Source organism: Oxyura jamaicensis, chromosome 2 (assembly GCF_011077185.1).
Source record: "Oxyura jamaicensis isolate SHBP4307 breed ruddy duck chromosome 2, BPBGC_Ojam_1.0, whole genome shotgun sequence".
NCBI classification, from domain to species: Eukaryota; Metazoa; Chordata; class Aves; order Anseriformes; family Anatidae; genus Oxyura; species Oxyura jamaicensis.
The window spans coordinates 135,564,779-135,581,915 of NC_048894.1; the positions used below are offsets into that span (position 1 = coordinate 135,564,779).

General features: G+C 41.3%; 1 protein-coding gene across 2 annotated transcripts in view; it reads left to right on the plus strand.

The window, feature by feature from the left end:
• Window positions 1–17,137, plus strand: part of CPQ (carboxypeptidase Q) — a 168,757-nt gene that overhangs the window by 32,020 nt on the left and 119,600 nt on the right. For both annotated transcript variants that reach the window (XM_035318298.1, XM_035318299.1), the window contains one exon: window positions 2,456–2,663. In XM_035318298.1, coding sequence (XP_035174189.1) covers window positions 2,456–2,663 — 208 coding nt within the window. The remainder of the gene's footprint in view (window positions 1–2,455; window positions 2,664–17,137) is intronic.

Sequence of the window (17,137 nt, forward strand, 5' to 3'; positions counted from 1 at the left end):
TTGGTTAAAGGCTCAGCAAGGTGAGGCACTGCTCTTTTTTAAAAGCAATAACTCGCTCTCCTTTGAGAGAAGCTGTTGGGCTTTTTCTTTCATTTCTGCCTTTCCACTGGAGGTCTTAGGGTGGTTTGTGTGTGTTCATGTATTTATTTAAAACAAACATTGTTCTTGTCACTTTAATAGATGAGACTGAAATGGTATGAAATGGGACCCAAATGCAAATGAGACATTGAATTAGTCAGGAGTTACACAAGAGTGAACTTCTGTTTTGTTATGGAAAGCACCGTAATTGATGCTTTATGTATAGCATGCTGCCATTTAAGTTAAACTTGCAGAGAGACCCTTTGTTCTGCTTTGTCAAAGGATAGCTTTATTTAGCTGCTTTGGGAACACTGAGAAGGAGAGATTCTGGGCTGGAGTTTGCAGCTCTGCACTCTCTTCCTCAGCTTTAGCTCCCACAAGGCTCCCTGCATGAATTCCTAATGTCTGCCTTCTAGGGAGGGCCGTAAATGAACCGGTCCGTGACATTTCATAGGGATTATAGATAGTTGCTAGCTGTCTGTGGCATTCTTTAAAAACCATCCAGAGTGGGTGTTTGTTCATTAATGCAGTAAAGCACTGCCAAGAACAGTTACACTCCTTGCTTCCCTTGACAAGCAGTCAGGAACACGACGTCTGCCCCTCCAGCGCGTGCTGCACAACCCAACGGGAGCGTTGGGGTGAGCGACTCTCATCTGCTACGAGAGCTGCTGTGAAATGCGGATTGCAGCATCAGCCTACTGAGACCTTGACTTTTCTTGTGGAAAATGAAATTTTGCAGCTACCTGGCTTTATTTCCAATAGCACGGTTCCATACGCAGAATGATCCCGTCACTGGGATGCTCCTTGGGTAGGTGGTTGAACCTCTAGTTCATTAGTCAGCTGGAGTCTGAGGTTTGAACTGAGGGTCGAAGGTGAGTCTTGGTTTGGCTTTCTGCACCTCTTTTTATAAAGCTAAGAATCTGAATAGCTATTCGCTTAATATTTTTACACCTCTCACGCTAGCTTAGTTCTGTAGCTAAAATCCACTGGCCTTTCTTGTAGCAGTAGATGTCTCATGCCCTCTTAGTGGTGCACTCTTAAGAAACCAGACTTTTTGTGTGAAACAGTTTCTTTAAGTTTTTGAAGTATTCTATAGTTTGATCTTAAAGAAGCCATGAGCCGGATACACAGATGGCAGGAGAGGTGATCTTCCCATTTTTTTCTGACGGTTCTTTTCATGTATCACAGTACTAAATGCAAGACTGAAAAGCTCTGCAAGTCTTATACCAAAAAAAGAAAAAAAAAAGGAATTTCAAGGAGAAACATTTTCTTTTTAAAACCTGATAGTTTGACTTCTTCGACAAATCCTTACTAGACTTTTGTTATTAGTTTAAGTTTTGCTGACGTATTTTGTGACTTCTAGGTGAGATGTACAACACTAAAATTTCAGGCATCCATTACTAGTGCTATATTTAGAAGAGAAGTCCTAGCCCACAGTGTTCAGGAGTTTCGACTTATCTCTGTAATCAATCAATAAAATTGGATTTTAAGCTTAGTGGTAATTTTAACGAATTACTTCTTAAATGGCGTGAAATGTAGCTCTTTAATTCATGTTCTGAAAAGTTAGGAGCGTTCTTTGGCTTTGGGAAAAGCTAGTTATGTGTAAATTTGTGTAAATTCCTTTTTTTTTTTTTTTTTTTTTTTTTTTTCCAAACAGGATAGTGTAGCAATTTAAAACTATTCCAGCTATTACAAACAACCAGCTGGGTGGGATCTAACCATGTGTGAATAGTTTTCCATATGTACCTGCTGTGTTCCTGTATCGTAGCTGGGAAAGATAGGTTCCTGGGAAGATTCCCCCAGGGAGTTGCAGTAGAATTGTGATTTTCATCTGAATGAAATACAAAGATTTTTTGATACATATAGGCATACTGCAACATTTTTTTTGAAACCGTAGAGCCCTAATTTCATTTCATTTATGGACTTAATCATTTTCTAAGTGTTTCAGCCTAAAAATATGTGCTTTCATTTGTCTGATGTTAAGCTAAGTTGTTTAGCAACATATCAAAACAATTCCATGAAAAGATTACTATCTTTTTTATTAATCCCATAGGCAGCTTTTGCAAATGTTTTTGTACTGTAAATGGTTGCTGTGAGGCATTAAAGCACATTTAGAGAACAGAATTCCCTCCATGTATCCCTCTTGCCCTTCAAGATATGTTTTCACACCAGCCTGATAGATAACACCTGAAGAACCATGTGTACTTGGTTCAAGGTGCTGTTACAGATATTTAGTACCAATCCCCAGTAAAGCTTTTTATGTAGCCTTCCTTTTCCACTAAGAATGTGGTTCAGATTTCCTGTCTTCTATACAACTCATGTTTTTTAGGAGAGCTATAGGAAAGCAGTGTAACACCACTGTAATACTTTCTTTCAGGAATTACAGCAGAAGTCATAGTGGTAGCCTCTTTTGATGAACTGCGCAGAAGAGCTCAAGAGGCCAAAGGGAAGATTGTCGTCTACAACCAGCCTTTCGTCAGTTATGGTGAAACTGTGCGGTACAGATCGCAGGGAGCTGTGGAAGCTGCGAAAGTCGGAGCAGTGGCATCCCTCATTAGATCCATTGCTTCTTTCTCTATTGATAGGTAAGCATTTTCCTCTTTTCAGCCTTCAGTTCACGTGTCATTTGTGGGCAGGCATTTTTGTTCTTTACAACTTAAACGTTGCCAGTTATGAGTGGGTGTTTGGTTTTGAAACTATTGGCTGCACAACAGTTCTTTTCCCCTGTGCTTTGTCATTCTTTCATAATGTTTTCATTTTTTGTTACTGATCCAAATTGTGTGATTTTTTTTTTAAAGAACTTCCTGCATTCTCGAGGCTACCATAAATATTCTGAGATAACCACAATCAAATGTCTGTGGTGATAATATGGATCAGACTGGGAGTGATGTCTATATATTTGGCTGGAATGGAGATGTGCAGTTTTTACTGTATTGGTATTTTCCCAGCACTAGGCTGACTTGTAGTAGAAGAAGCAGTAGTCTGACGTTAGTGAAATAAACATTTTTAGTCCTCTGATTGGTAACAGAGTTCCTTATTTTATCTGGTGATTATTTTCTGACTCTGAAAGCTTATACTTAAAATGCTCACCTGGGCTGAAAATCACAAGCTGAGGCATATAAAGAAAGTGGAGAAGAGTCCAGGCATCGGCTACACACAATTTTTAACACAGCATTTTTAAACTGCGACGCATTTCTTCGTGAGCTTAATGCCTGTGGTGAGCTTTGCCTACGCTAGTCTGCTGGCTGAGAGGAGAAATCCCACAGGCTCAGACCGCAGAGCTGGACTGAAGGCCATGGATGAGCCAGAGCCTTCTCCCTGCCCTCCCTCCTGAACGTGAGCTGCAGGCTGAGCTCCAGCCTGCACGACTGCAGGCAGGAGTAGCAGGGGCTTTCTCTCCTATCAGGCACAAAGCTTGACTGCCTAAACTGAAGGGCTGTGGCAATAAAACCTCTTAGGTAAGACAGCATAGAAGAGATGCATCAAGTTTAGGAAAGTAGGAAGTGCTGTATTTTGTGATATTGATCTGTTTGGCATACGTGTGATCAGAGCAGTGCGGGTCATCTGTCCCCACACCCCCAGCTGCCCGTTAGGTCTTTACCCTGAGAGGAGTCATTGGCTGTAGGGACCCTGACCCTAAATGTGTGCCACATCATGAACTGGAATCGTGACCTGTTTGGATAATGCCATGTTTCTTTTTGATCTGTGCTCCTCGGTTTTCTACAGAAGTCCTGGGAAGGGGTGGTCTGGCTTTGGGTCTGGGTTCAGGCTGGGGCTGGGACGTGGCTGGGACGGGCACTTGGAAGCATGCTCGATTCCACCATGTGAGACGACGTAAGTGCTCACATTCCAGCAGTATCAGAAGTGTGCAAGCCTCACCGTTTGTGATGCTTCAGAAAGTTTGAGCAGTACAGTAATGCCAGCTGACTGAATTGGTCATGTGGAGAGGACAGCTCTGCTGCCAGAGTAGTTTGATAGCATTTTTATATGCTGCATGTTCCCCTGAAGGAACACATTAAAAATATGTGCTCCATATTCCCCTAAAGAAGCTGACTTTCTCAGAAATGAAGTATTTGGAATTCAGATACTATCCAAACTATATTAGTGTATTTCTTGGTGCTCCACAAATGTAGCAGTTTACAATATATTTTCTAATACTAATAATTTTCTACTAAATTTAATAGTATTGAACAGAGACTAGAATATATTTCAATACAGTTTTATGAAGGAAAATTATCTTTTGAAAATAGTCTTATTTGGTATCATCAAAACATATTGCAACCTATAATGTGTTGATTGTCGGAAAACCAGAAGATGATTTGAACGCTGTTCTTTCCAGCCCTTATTGCTGTTGCCCTGCAGAGGTGCCCATTTGGAAGTTACTCTTCGTATCTGCTGTTTGCCAGACTATTTATGGAAGTGTATTTTAACATGTAATGGAAAATTCAGAGCTGAGGAGCAGAGGTGGAGGCTGAAGGTAGTCAAGCCTGTTTATAAGGTCTGGGTACTGGCGTTGCAGTTATTTCAGAACTGAATGAAAAGAGAGGAGAAGCGGATGCCAAATGTATGTTTGTTTCTACGTATTCATTCCTTAATCTAGGCTAGGGGCTGAGGTGTCATTCCCAAAAGCAATTTTGAATTTAGATGCTGCCAGGAAGCATTTTTTCATGAAATGTACTTTCTGTCTTTTCTCCATTTACCTTCACTCAGGGTTTTCTGGGTGTGGAGAGGAACTGGTTAATCAACTTTTTCCTATAATAAGGGAAGCATTCAGGTCTGGTGTGTCACTTCTGCCCCTCTGTGATGCACAGATCTGTTTGTTGTGCTTCTACCAGGAAACAGGCATTGCTGTAGGCAAGATGGATTCTCTTGTCTCCTGTGCCTCCTCCTGTGTTGTCTCCTGTTCACTGTCTGTGTGCCGCCTTGTCTGTCCTACTGATGTGCTGTGCTGGCGGACTCTGCTGGACGTGGTGCCTCTCCTCCATCAGCGTCACAGGCTCTGCTTGTTCAAGGTGCTGTTGCCTTTTGGATTGATTGATGGCAAATGCTGCATTGCTGGAGGGAACAGCGTGCTAGAAGGGTGAGCGATGAAAGGTAAAGAGCTGATAAAAGACTTCTTAGTGTCGTGAAAGAAACTCTTGCATTCTTGCAGTTTGCCTACTGCTATTTCGTTGACCAGAGCCTTTACTCTGGGGGGGCTGTGTGAGTACATGCACACCTATTTATGAGTAGCTGATACACGGCAGTTCTCCAAAGCATCCTGGAAACATATTAGAAGAAAGTGTTCTCCTCCTGATACTTCACTGTCCCTCTTCCCTCAGGTCAGCAAAAGGCAAAACTTCACAGTCTTTAAAAATTAGATTTATTTATTTATTTTTATTTATGTTGAAGATTGCAACCTGTTTTGGACAGATCTTGTCGCTTATTCTATTTGCAAGAAATGAAGTGGGCTGGAACATTGGGAACTACTTTATGGTGTGACTTCTAGGTGATCTTTCAATACAAAAAAAAAATATTGGCAGGTTAAAAACAGGTACATTCTAGTAGATTAACATCTTGGGCTTATTAGGGCAGGTTATTAAATTTTACTGACAAGACAAAATTGGTAAAATTCCAGTGTGAATTAAATCAGTGTTCTCTTGCTGGCAGCTGGCTGGCTGTTCCTTGTTCCAGAGATGGCAAGCAGCTGCCATGTTGTCAAGGGCAAAAGCTGTGGATCATGAAATAAACTTTAGAGCAGAGGTTATGTGTGCAGCTTATTCTTCTTCAAGGTATGGTAGCAGAGGTATGGAAGCTAGGAAACTGGCAGGGGTCTCAGGCATTCCAACACTGAATGAGGGCAAGAAGGAATGAACTTCAGTATACTCAGGAAAACTCCCTGCTGTGTTTCTATTAGGGCTCATGCCAACTCATTGGTGACAGTGAAGGACTTGGAGGATTTGTTGCTGAGTTTCCAGGAGTGGATTCATTTATTTAGGACTGAAATGATAATTGAATAAGAAATAAAATTGCCAAGAGCATCTCTCTTGGCCTATGCAGAGAGGACAGGAGTTACATGGTTTGTATTACCATGTTGTCCAGCTGTTGTGCCTCCTTAGGAGAGATCCTGGAATTGTCCCCCTGTGGTTTGAGTCAAATAGTTCTCTTGCTACTTTATAGATACCATGTTACGAGTGAGTTTCTCTACCTAAGAGAAAGCCATAGTAATAGGCAGGTGATTTGCCTTGCCCTCCCTGCAGATGGTGTGTTTATGACCTTCTTCCCAGTAAGAAATTCCACGGTGGGGGCAATTTGGTGGTGAGAACACTTAATTCTGGATATTAGGAGTAAAGAGTGACAGACCTACTTTTAATGAACCTTCTTCAATAACACATGCTATTGTAATAAGTCAACATTATCCGTGGTGTTTGGCTTCTTGGAGAAATCAGGATGTTGACTTTTTGGCTTTGTAACGTGACTGTTAGGTGATTAATGGCCTTGTACAAGTTAATGCATGTAATACATATATTTGTTGATGTATACAATGACTGGATGAATTTCTCGGTTTGTAGCAGACATTCTTATGGCAAAAATATTAAATTTACAAAGTGTGGTTAAAAATGTGATTCTAATTAACTAGCCCAAAGTCTGCTTTTCTGCTTCCTAGCTCTAAGTTTTTAGAACATCTTATAGGCAAGAGGTAGCCTTCTGCTGTTGAAATGGTCCAGTAATATTTATCCTGTGGTGAATGTACTCTTATCACTCTGTGACTGAAACAAAATCTTTCTGTTCCACAAGAGCCACAGATTAGATAAAGTCATAACATGTCTTGTAACAATAACCCTTCTAAAAGGCACTAGAAAGAAGCAAAATTTAGTGTTTTTCAAGAGCTCAGAAAGTTCCCCAAACTTCTAAGGCATAAATGCCAAGGGCTCAATTACCATATATATTTTAATGCTGCAGAGCAGTCTCTGTTATAAATAAGAAATCCAATGGGAAAAAGGCCAAAATAGGCCACGTAGTCCTTTGACCTAGTGTGGAGGCTGTTAAGAAGGACACATAACTCAGTCAAGTTCTTCTCAAAGGTTTTCTTGGGGGGGCTGAATTCAGCATCTTACATCTGGAAAAAAAGTAATTTCCTTCACTTTCTCTTCCCTTCTTCAGGCTACCTGTGGCCAGGACACAATATCTGCTCTGGTGACTACTCAAAAGCTGTGGCTGATGAAAGCTGAATGCGCGAGTGGCATGTTGCAGCTCAGGATTTATTGCAGAGGTTGCACAGATAGCTTGAGTGGATGCATATGACACAACTAAGTGCAAGCATGCTAGGGCTGGAATATTCTTTCGTGGAGTATATGTGAATTTGAAAACTGTTGCTTTTCCTTTCTCCTCATTTCCCATTTTTCTATCCCTACTTGGTTTATTTTCTTTTGCCCGATATTGTAGCGTACACCATTTGTGTATATACGTTGTACCCTCAGAAATACGTCTTGTATTTTCTTTCCATCTCCTGCTTTTTCTTTTATTCTTTGTAAACAATTCTTTCCCTTCTCAATCTCTCTGGCAGTGAGTGTGTGTCATTTCTTGGCTCTCACGTGCTGGCACAGCAACTTCTTACCACGTCACCTCTTCCAAATGCTTGGTCTGCTGCCTTTGGGTCCAGATGCGAAGTTTGCCTGCTAAGGAGAGCTTCCTCCTTCTGTTCAAACTCCAGGGCTAAGGAAAGTAAGCACTTCTTCTCAGAGACACTCAATGTCTTCTACTTGTTCTGTCAAGCTTTCTAAAATCTGGTACAGTAGTTTTGAGAGGTTTTCTTTTGCCTTTTTTTTGTTTTTATTTTAGCAGGGAGGTGCATCTGGCCTTTAAAACTGGTGTATTTTCTTTGAGTTGCCATCGCTTCTGGTTGTTCCATGAGCCCAGGAGACTCCTTTCCCTCCTGTTCCACCCCTCCTTCTACCATGTATGGCAGTACACTTAAATTTTGCTGTCATCTTAGGAACCTTTCCTCCTATGACCCGTCCTGCTCTCTTCCTCATGCCTCGCCACGAAGGTGGAGCACTGCTGTGTCTCTTTGGGATTGAATTTCAGCTCATAAGCCCTCCTGAGCAGCGCTAGGCGAAGACCCATGTGTTAGCAGTTTTCTGGTAATATGAGAGTTGGCATGACCTGAGTCCAGCCTGCTCATGAGCTGTAGGAGGGTCCCTCAGCATCTCTCCAGCTCTGTGTAGGGGTGCTCTAGCTGAGCGGACCCCTGTTCTCTTCCATGTGTCATAGCCTGGAGGTGAGGCAGATGAGACAACTCGCTTTGCCCTAGAAAGCTGCTCCTGTTGCCCATTAAGTGGCCTGGATCACCATTTGGATGTTCAGCCAAAGAATCTTAACCTCTCTGTAAATTTCTAAAAGCTAATCTGCATCATAAAACAATTTCAGGAGCTCTGTGGCTAACTACTCCCTGTTTACCAACTTTCTTTCATTTTAGGTATTTAATAAAGCAGTCGCTGCAAACAGGCAAGCCTGTGGTAGCCCAAAATAGGAGTTAGGCTTGCCATCACTTTTTCTTCAGTAACATCATCTGTTGTAGAGTGAGACAGGCCATCCAGATGGCTCTTCAACTGAAAAATTCAGCTTTTTGGGCATTTGAGTTTAACTAAAAGTTTTCATTGCCTCTGGCACCCACTGAAAGGAAAATAATGAAGTTGCTTTATATATACAAAAAGAAGTAGGATTTTTGTATAATTCGTTCTTGTAAGCTTTTGCTTCACTTCCCTTTGTCCCCCCAACACTCATCCATCCCATTTTCTGATCTACCTCTAGTGTCCTGGTAACTACCTGATCTTCTGGGATGATGAAACCGTGCGGCCTTGGTGGCATCTCTAGCCACGTTCAGGGACCAGGCTGATGCCTGCAGGATGTGTGATGGAGAAAACCCAACATGTAACATCCCTGGCCAGGCATACAAGCTTCATGTGTGTTTGCTGTCAGTACCCTGGGTGCTCCTGAAATTTGGTGCCCTCTCCTCGAGCTGTGTCAGTTCAGGAATTTGCAGTTACTCCAGGTTTTGGTTTGTTAGCACATGTGGTTAATTTCCTGCAGTTCTGCTCAGTCCTCTCAATTTCACTTTGCTTCTAATTAAGCTAGGTTTGGGCTCTCAGGTCTATTGGAGTGGGATATGTTTTAATTCATCTGTAAACCTGCTTCCCTGTTTTTTTGGTTAATGAAATAATCTTGTGTTTTGTTCTCTTGGGAGTAGGGAAAATATTTTATTGATTATCTGATTTTTCGGCTCTTCTGAGTGCTCATCATACTGACATCTTCCTAAACACAAATCTTTATTCTACAACTGATTTTTATTTGATTATGTAATTAAATAAAAATAATATATATATTTAATAAATTTACAATTGAATAATTAAAGGGTTATTATTTTAGGTGCAACAACTCAGACTGAGTACGCGTTAGCAGTCGGGCCATGCCAGGTGCACTGATGTGCATCTTCTGGTTTAGTTTCATTAGGGAGGAATCCAGCACTGGCACTCTGGGAGGTTCACGTCTGTCAATTCAAACTAAAAGGCTGTGCAGACATACCTCGTGAGACCTTTAAGACAGTCATACGATCCGTGCAATGCTTGAAACTGTTTGTAGTGGTCAGAGAGATGTCTTCTGTGATACCAAGATCCACTTCCCAGGTGTGGGATGTCACTCGTGATTATCAAATGGCAGTTCTGAGAGGGGACAGGGACAGAGCGGAGCCTTTCTGTACGTCAGGAAAAGGAACTTAAGGATATTCTCTGCGTGGCAGCCAAGTGTGTCTTCTTGATGACGACGTGTATGTAAAATCCAACAAGAACTGGAAGGACTGAAAATGCTTTGCATATATTACTTGTGGATATGACGCCTTCATTTATTTTACTCAAGAAACTTTCTTTGTTCACCAACATCTTGCGGAAGCAGAGTAGCTGGAGGTACCATTGCCTTGTTTTTTTAGGTAGCTTTGTTCCTTCCTAGCATGTGAATTTGTTGCTCACGAGGTGAAGTGGTGCATGTGTATGTTGAAGAGTTATTTTCTTGTGTCAGGGAGGAGGAGGCAGCCTTGGTCAGTTTAGAATTGATCTCTGAGGGAGTTGGGAGGCTGATGAGCCTGCTTCTCCCCTGCCCAGTACTGAGTGTGCTCGCTTTTGATGCTGCAGAACTATTATAAAAATAGTCTCCTTGTGAGCAGGCAACGTCCTCTGTCTGCTTTGCATGGGCTTGAGGAATGCACAGGACGTAAAGGCAGCGGGAGGCTGGCTTTAGCTACACCCAGCAAGAGTCAGTCTGTAGCATGAACGAAGAAGAAATAGGGAAGTGCCACCGATTATCCGGGAACACTTCTCACTTACGGATTAGGATAGCAGCAAAAGCTCTTCATAGGAAACGTTGCAATTAGACTGTCCTGGGGCAATATCCTATGGTAATAGGATACAGCAGTGTTGTCTTCTGTTCTACCGAGGGATGAAGAACCGAGGATAAAACCCTGGTTTGCGGTGTAGCAAGGGGGAGTAAGAACATAACATGCTTTGTAAGTCTCTGCTGAAGCTGTGAAAGATTCTAGTTATGTTCCTAGCACTGTGCACGTAGCCTTGTTTCCCTCAGAGGTTTGAATTGGTGGTGTGCTGTGGGATTTATTTCCCTTGCCCTTCACTTAGGGGCTTTCCCTCCAGGACATCTCTGTATGTTGTTGACTGACAATTCATTAATTTTTACTTTGCTTCCTGTGTTCCCTGAAGGCCAACATGCCAGACCGCATTCTGCAGTGCAGGCTTTGTGCTCTCTTTTGGGCAAACCCTAGCTGTCAGCCAGATAACTTAGATGTCCTTAGGAGAAAAGGAGCCTGTGCTTAGGAGGTGATTGTATTGTAGGGTGGTTTCATGCTGTTTGAGCAGTGATTAAGGAATCAAATTTCAGGAAACTTCACAATGGTGAGAAATCTGTAGTTGATGGTTCGTAAGTCCTAAGATCTTTTTGCTAGGAACAGTGTAACTTTTTTTTTTTTTCTTTTATTTTTCTTTTTTTTTTCCAGTAGGCATATTTGTTTTCTTACAAAGTCAGTAAAATGTCGGTGAGACTAACAAGGGCTTTCTCTACCTCCACCTAGTTTTTGCTGCTGCTCTTCGGGAATATGTTCTTCTAACAGGGAAGAGTTCAATCCATCTAGTGTCTACTGGTGTAAGCAGTGTCCTGTAACTTCAGCAGAGACAGGTAAAAGACTGCTGATATCTGTGTCGATAGGCTTCATTATCCAGAAAGATGCCTTGAGAATAATGGTCCTTTTGAAATCCATAGTTCCTCACCAGTAGCTTCCCAAAGCAAACTTTTATCAATGTAGTATTCTTCACCCACTCTCTTAAGTTTTGTTGATGGCTGGATGGCCACCCATATCATGAGTAACAAATGCTAACTCTGGCCCTGTTCGGGTACTCTCAACACCCACTGTTAGATTTCCAAATATTCTTCAGTCAATAAAATAAAAAGGAACAATTTTATTCTGCCTTTGCATTGCTGGTTCACATATATAAATATGTTGACCTTATAAAAGTGCCAAGTCTTGGATTTCTTGTAGTGAACCTTAGGGAGTTACAGCTGTGCTTGCTGTGGGTTGGGCACTGGGATTTCTTGCACTTTTCTGTGATTCCCTGTTACTTTAACCCTAATCAGCTCTGGCTTTCTTCAGCTCTGTGCCTGTACGAGTATCTGTGTGTATGAAAACCCTGTTAGCAAGTTCAGAACCACCTACCATGATCATAACATCTTGCTCCGTCAGTCGCAGGTCCTGTTTTAACGTTCTTACATTATTCAATTTTCTTGATTAAACTGACAAATCTCTCGCCAATATGTGGAGACTGTAAATATAGAGGTTAAAAAGAAAACCTGTCAAAACTGCAGGTAAGGATTCCCCAAAGGGATCTGAGTGAAATGGTGCCAACAAGTTATTTTCACAAGGGGTGTATTTATCACTTAGCTGCTGATAAGATGCGAGAAGCGTGCGGGCTGTCATTTCATTTCACTATAATTCTCTGTGATTTTTCTGTGGAAGTATAGCACTTGGAAGTATAGCACTGAGGACTTTATCTGGAGTGGTTATCTCCAGAGCTTGTGAGCACATGGCTCTGGACGACAGGAATAGATTAAACAGTACCAGGGTAGTTGTGCCAGAATGGTACATAATTGGTATTTGGGGAACCCTAGCCTAATACTCTCACTTTTTCAACAAAAAAATAAAGAAGGTCATGGGAAGGGCTGTGCTGTGCTGCTTCTTAATGTGTTCTGGGATTACCTCCACTAATTTCAAGATATACTGCAATTCACTTTTTGATTTTCGTCTAAAACAGCTTGGATGGATGCCTGGTTTATAGATTTGCCTGCATATCCAGTTTTGTTATTTTCATGTCTTGTAATTGGTTTTCCAATTTGTACTTTCCACTGAGCATTGCTTCCACTTCCTATACTACTCAAAATCCTTTTTCAAAATCTATTTGATCTAATGATATTTAAAAAATATCTACAAATTACAGAACAGCTTTATTATGTATACATTAATGTTATATTTATGTAATGTGATGTGTCTGCTCTAGGACATCTGAAGTATTTTTTTCAAGGTTTACTACCGATTTCCAGAAGTGAACACAAGCGTGTGTGGGACTGTGGCTAGATTTTTGTTTCAAAATCTGTTTGATGCATGCAACAAAACGTTTTATTTTGATGTGTAACCTTTTACTTATGTCCTGTAAAACAAAAAAGCAAACAAGCAGAGGTGCCACTTGTTGAATACACTTCACGCGCTAGTCAACTGTTAATTTCCACAATCTCTCTGCTTTACGCACCAGGTATGCAGGGGATTTGGAAGTGCTAATTCCTCGTTTTGTTTTGCCTTGTTTGCTCAAACACGTGAGCAAACATGCATTGTTTGCTCCAACAGATCATGATTTCTCTCTGGAAGAATGCTTGCATTGTCTTTCAGGGGTAGGGGGCCTCTGGTTTTGCTGGTTCTTCCACTTCCCACAGCCGTGCTTGTGGCTTGTCCATATGGTAGGATATTTCTGCGTTATTTCATTAAATGCTGTCTTCACATAGGATGGTCTCACCCTGCTGCGTTAGCTGTGGTGTGATGCGTGTCAGGCATTTGGGTATGATCAGCTAGACCTGTTTGTATGATGAAAACATCTTTCTGGCAGAGAAATTTTGACTTGTGTTTTTCGGAAATCAGAGCCAATTATTCCATGGTTATTGTTTAGATTTATTTTCTAAATATATGCTGTTGCTGATAGACAACAGTAATACTAGGCTCTTCCCTATAGAAGTAGTGTCTTGTGTCTTGTAAGTGTAACCGTTTCAATTACTCTAATCTTTTTCTCCAGCTTTGTTTTCCCCTTCAAATCCAGTCAGTCACCTGAGCCTCTCTCGTCGTGTCCATCTTGTTGCATCAAATACTAATTCTTTGATCTTCCTGCAGGGTAAGGCTAAATGGTGAAGATCCTTCTCCATCTGGTTTATTAAATGAGCGGTGCCAACTCCTGTCTCTGCTCTGCCAGTGATGCCAGCTTTGATTACTTGCCTCTTGTCTTCTCCTTCAGGCTCCTTATACTTTCTCTCACCCTGTTTCTATATTTAGGAGGATGGAGCAAGCCTAAAGCTGTAACTTTGCGCTCTTCCAACTTTCCTTTTTAAACCTGACCTTTGGTTTGATATTTATAGATCATTCCCATATGTCATTGGCTAGGTAGGTGAACAGGGTCTGTGACTTCTGCTAAACTGTTTCACCAATACCTTGTTTTCCTAGTCACCCCCAGCAGTATTTCTGCATTGGCTGTCTAACGTGAATATTGCAAATACTCTGTGACACAAAGGAGTGTTGTCTTTTATATGTTTATATTCACTATTAAGCAGGTTTGTGCTTAGACTACAATTCCTGTTGTTTTTTTTTGTCTACTGTGATCACAAAAAGAGAGTATTTGTTCTAAGAAGAAGAAACAGAGAGGATCCACAAAATTTTTGATTTACTATTTCTATTTGGATATCATCACATTTGTAAGCTGGTGACTGTGGAGTCAAAATACACCTCAGTAAGAAACATTTGAAACCATTGCACCATCTGATTCTAGACATTTGTGCACAGGACAACAAAATAAACTTGTGTCAGACAGGGGAGAATAATCACATGAATTAATTTCAACCAGGGATTCTGCCCTTGGGTTCCCCTGGGATCTCGAGAAGCTCACTGCTATTTCTTGGTTTCCCTGTTTTCAAGCAGAGGCAATATTTTTGGAGTGTCAATGTCGTGTAACATTGTACGTTGTTTGCTGAAAAAGACATCATTATAAGTTGACTTTGCTAAACTGTGATTAGGTAGTCAACAATAAATTCTGCTGTAATTTGCCTGCACCAAAACCAGTTACAGTCCTATCATGCCGTAACAGCAGGTGGCTACTTATGCTAATTAATGCACTATACAACCATGGGATTTTATTAAGAAATAAAATATGGAGTGTGTGATTGTTAACCTCTGCTGGGTTGAGATTCCAGGTTGCCTTAGCAGACATGTGTTGGAAGAGTCTGGCAGGAGGCAAATGGCAGAGACACCAGGTCATTATTTTGAATACTTTATTTTCAAATGTAAATACTTAAAAGCAGTTGGTTGACTGTAGCTCAAAGCATTTGGATTTTGAGTTCAATTCAGTAACAACTCGCCATGAGAGACTTGAAGCCTCTGGAAATGGTGTGAAGGAGCTGGAATTTCATAAAAGTACAAGGCTTTTTCTAGGTAACAGCTCTTTATTACCAAGAAGAACGTGAAGATGAGAAATTAGGTCCTGGGATTTGAACGTGATTACGCCAGAAGTCTGAGATTTGGAAAAAGTGAACTTACAGGAGGGATGTAGGGAAGGCTTTAATAGTTGTTCTATAGCCTGTGTATTGCTTGCTCCTTTTCAGGGAGTAGACTGTGGTCCTTTGAGGAGGGTCTTTGTCTCTCTCTCAGTATCTCCTCTTGCAGTCTCTAAAGAAGGAAACAACTTCCAGGGCTCCCAGTTTCAAGCTCTGAGAAGGCTGCAGTTACTGCTGGGGAGGCATGGGAGAGCCAGAAAGAGTTTGAGGGGACCAGGCAGCTCGAGTACATAGTCTGTACTTCCAGAAAGGATGTTAGAGGGAACTAAGTTTATGCTCAAGCCCAGAGAGCTCGAGCAGAGATTCAGCGCTGTCTAAATGCAGCCAGCACCTGGAATCCTGTATGCTGGTGTGCTGGGTTCATCTGAGAGGTCATCCAAGGCTGTATGTAACTCCACGGAACTGCTTGTGTTTTCTCTCTCTTACTTTATTTACTTTACAATGCTGAAAATTGAGGAAAACAGGAGTTGTATGCTGCAGTGTCTGAGAGAATTCTAATATACAAGTGTTGCCAGAAACGTGATGTGAATGGGCGTACCCATGAGAAAACTTAGCAGAGCTACTTGGAATAATAAGTGCAGCTGCAATTTATGATTTTAGAAACAAATGTTTTTCAGAACCTAAAATTAGGCTTCTATCATGGTAAATCTTTGTATGGTACTTCTCAGTAACACTCAGCACTGGTTCTTTTAACCCTTTCCCATTTAGAGCAGTACCTTTTATTCATCTGATATTTTGAAGTTACTTACTGTTAGACTCAGGAGTTAAAGAAAAGGTGGCAGAATCCAGGCAAGTGGGAAAAGGTGACAAGGAACTGGAGAACAGCATCGTGAAGCATCAAAGACATTGAGGTAACGCTCACCCTTCAAAGTTTCCAGAGAAAGGAAAGGAAAATGCCATTCGTTCCTCTGAGAGTCTTCCCCATAAGGTGTCTAAATTGAAACAGCTAATAAAATTGGTCATACATTTAAAAGAAAATAATAATAATAGAGCAATTTGAAGTATGTCAGCTCATCAAGTGATGGGTTTGGCTGTATATCTGTCTAAGCTGAAGATATTAGAAAGAGGATGCTATTGCTGTTACGTAAATCTAGCTGAGTAAAGAAAACGTGATGGTATTTCAGAGCCCTCAGACCAGTTTGATGTGTTTTGGAAACGGGGGGGATATTAGTGAAAGCATCTGTGGGACTTGAAGGGGTTTTTAGTGGAAGTTTCTTTTTGGCCGAGAAATTCTAACCACAGATATGCTGTTTTCCACCTCCACCCAAGTTTTTCAGAAAGACTTGACAGGAGCTAGCAGGGAGCAGAGCTCAGGAGCTGGCAAGGTTAACCCAGCCTGGCCATCGGGATTTCAGAAGGATGCTGCCAGATGGGTCCATCTCACACAAATGATTCAGTGTTGTCAAAACAGGAATTTCCAGGAAAGAAAATGTTTTATTGGCATCTTTGCTACCAGGCCATTCAGTAGGTTCAGAGCTCTGGTTTTGAGGCGGCGAGACATGGCACTGCGTGATGTGCCATGGATCATGTCAGCCATCGACTGCTCATTGCAGGTGAACAGCTCAGTGGTAAAGTCATGGATCGAGCACTGTGCTGTTAAACCAGGAGTTTTGTTAATGCTGTTATTAATCAGTGTATGGGATCATCATAAGATTCACCTGCAAGTCAGTGAACCTTTATGTTCACGTAGATAAGTATTAAAAACCCAGTTGTGGGGCTGGGTACAAAGGCTTTGCTAGCTTCAGCTTATCTTTCGGCTGCACTTAGAGAACAACTGCTTTAAACTACGTGATGAATAGTTATGAACTGCACACATTCAGAGTGGTTCTGTAGCATTCAGTGTTTGTTTATAGACAAGCTAGGTTTGATAAAAATACCGTTTCCAGTGAATAATTTAAGTAACTCCACTATGCTTATATAAGTATAGTACAGAGTATTTTACAGAAACAACTTTTTACTTGACAGCTGAAACTGAATTCACACTCTATGTACTAGGTTGTAAAAAAACAGTTCTGCCTCTAAAATTGTATGCTACCCTTCTTTCTGAATAGATACGGTTTTTAACAGATTTTCTATTTATAAAGTTATGTATGTGGTCTCAGTGTTAACAGTAACCATGAGCAATGACTAACATAATTTTCCTGCATAATGTTCTGTAGGA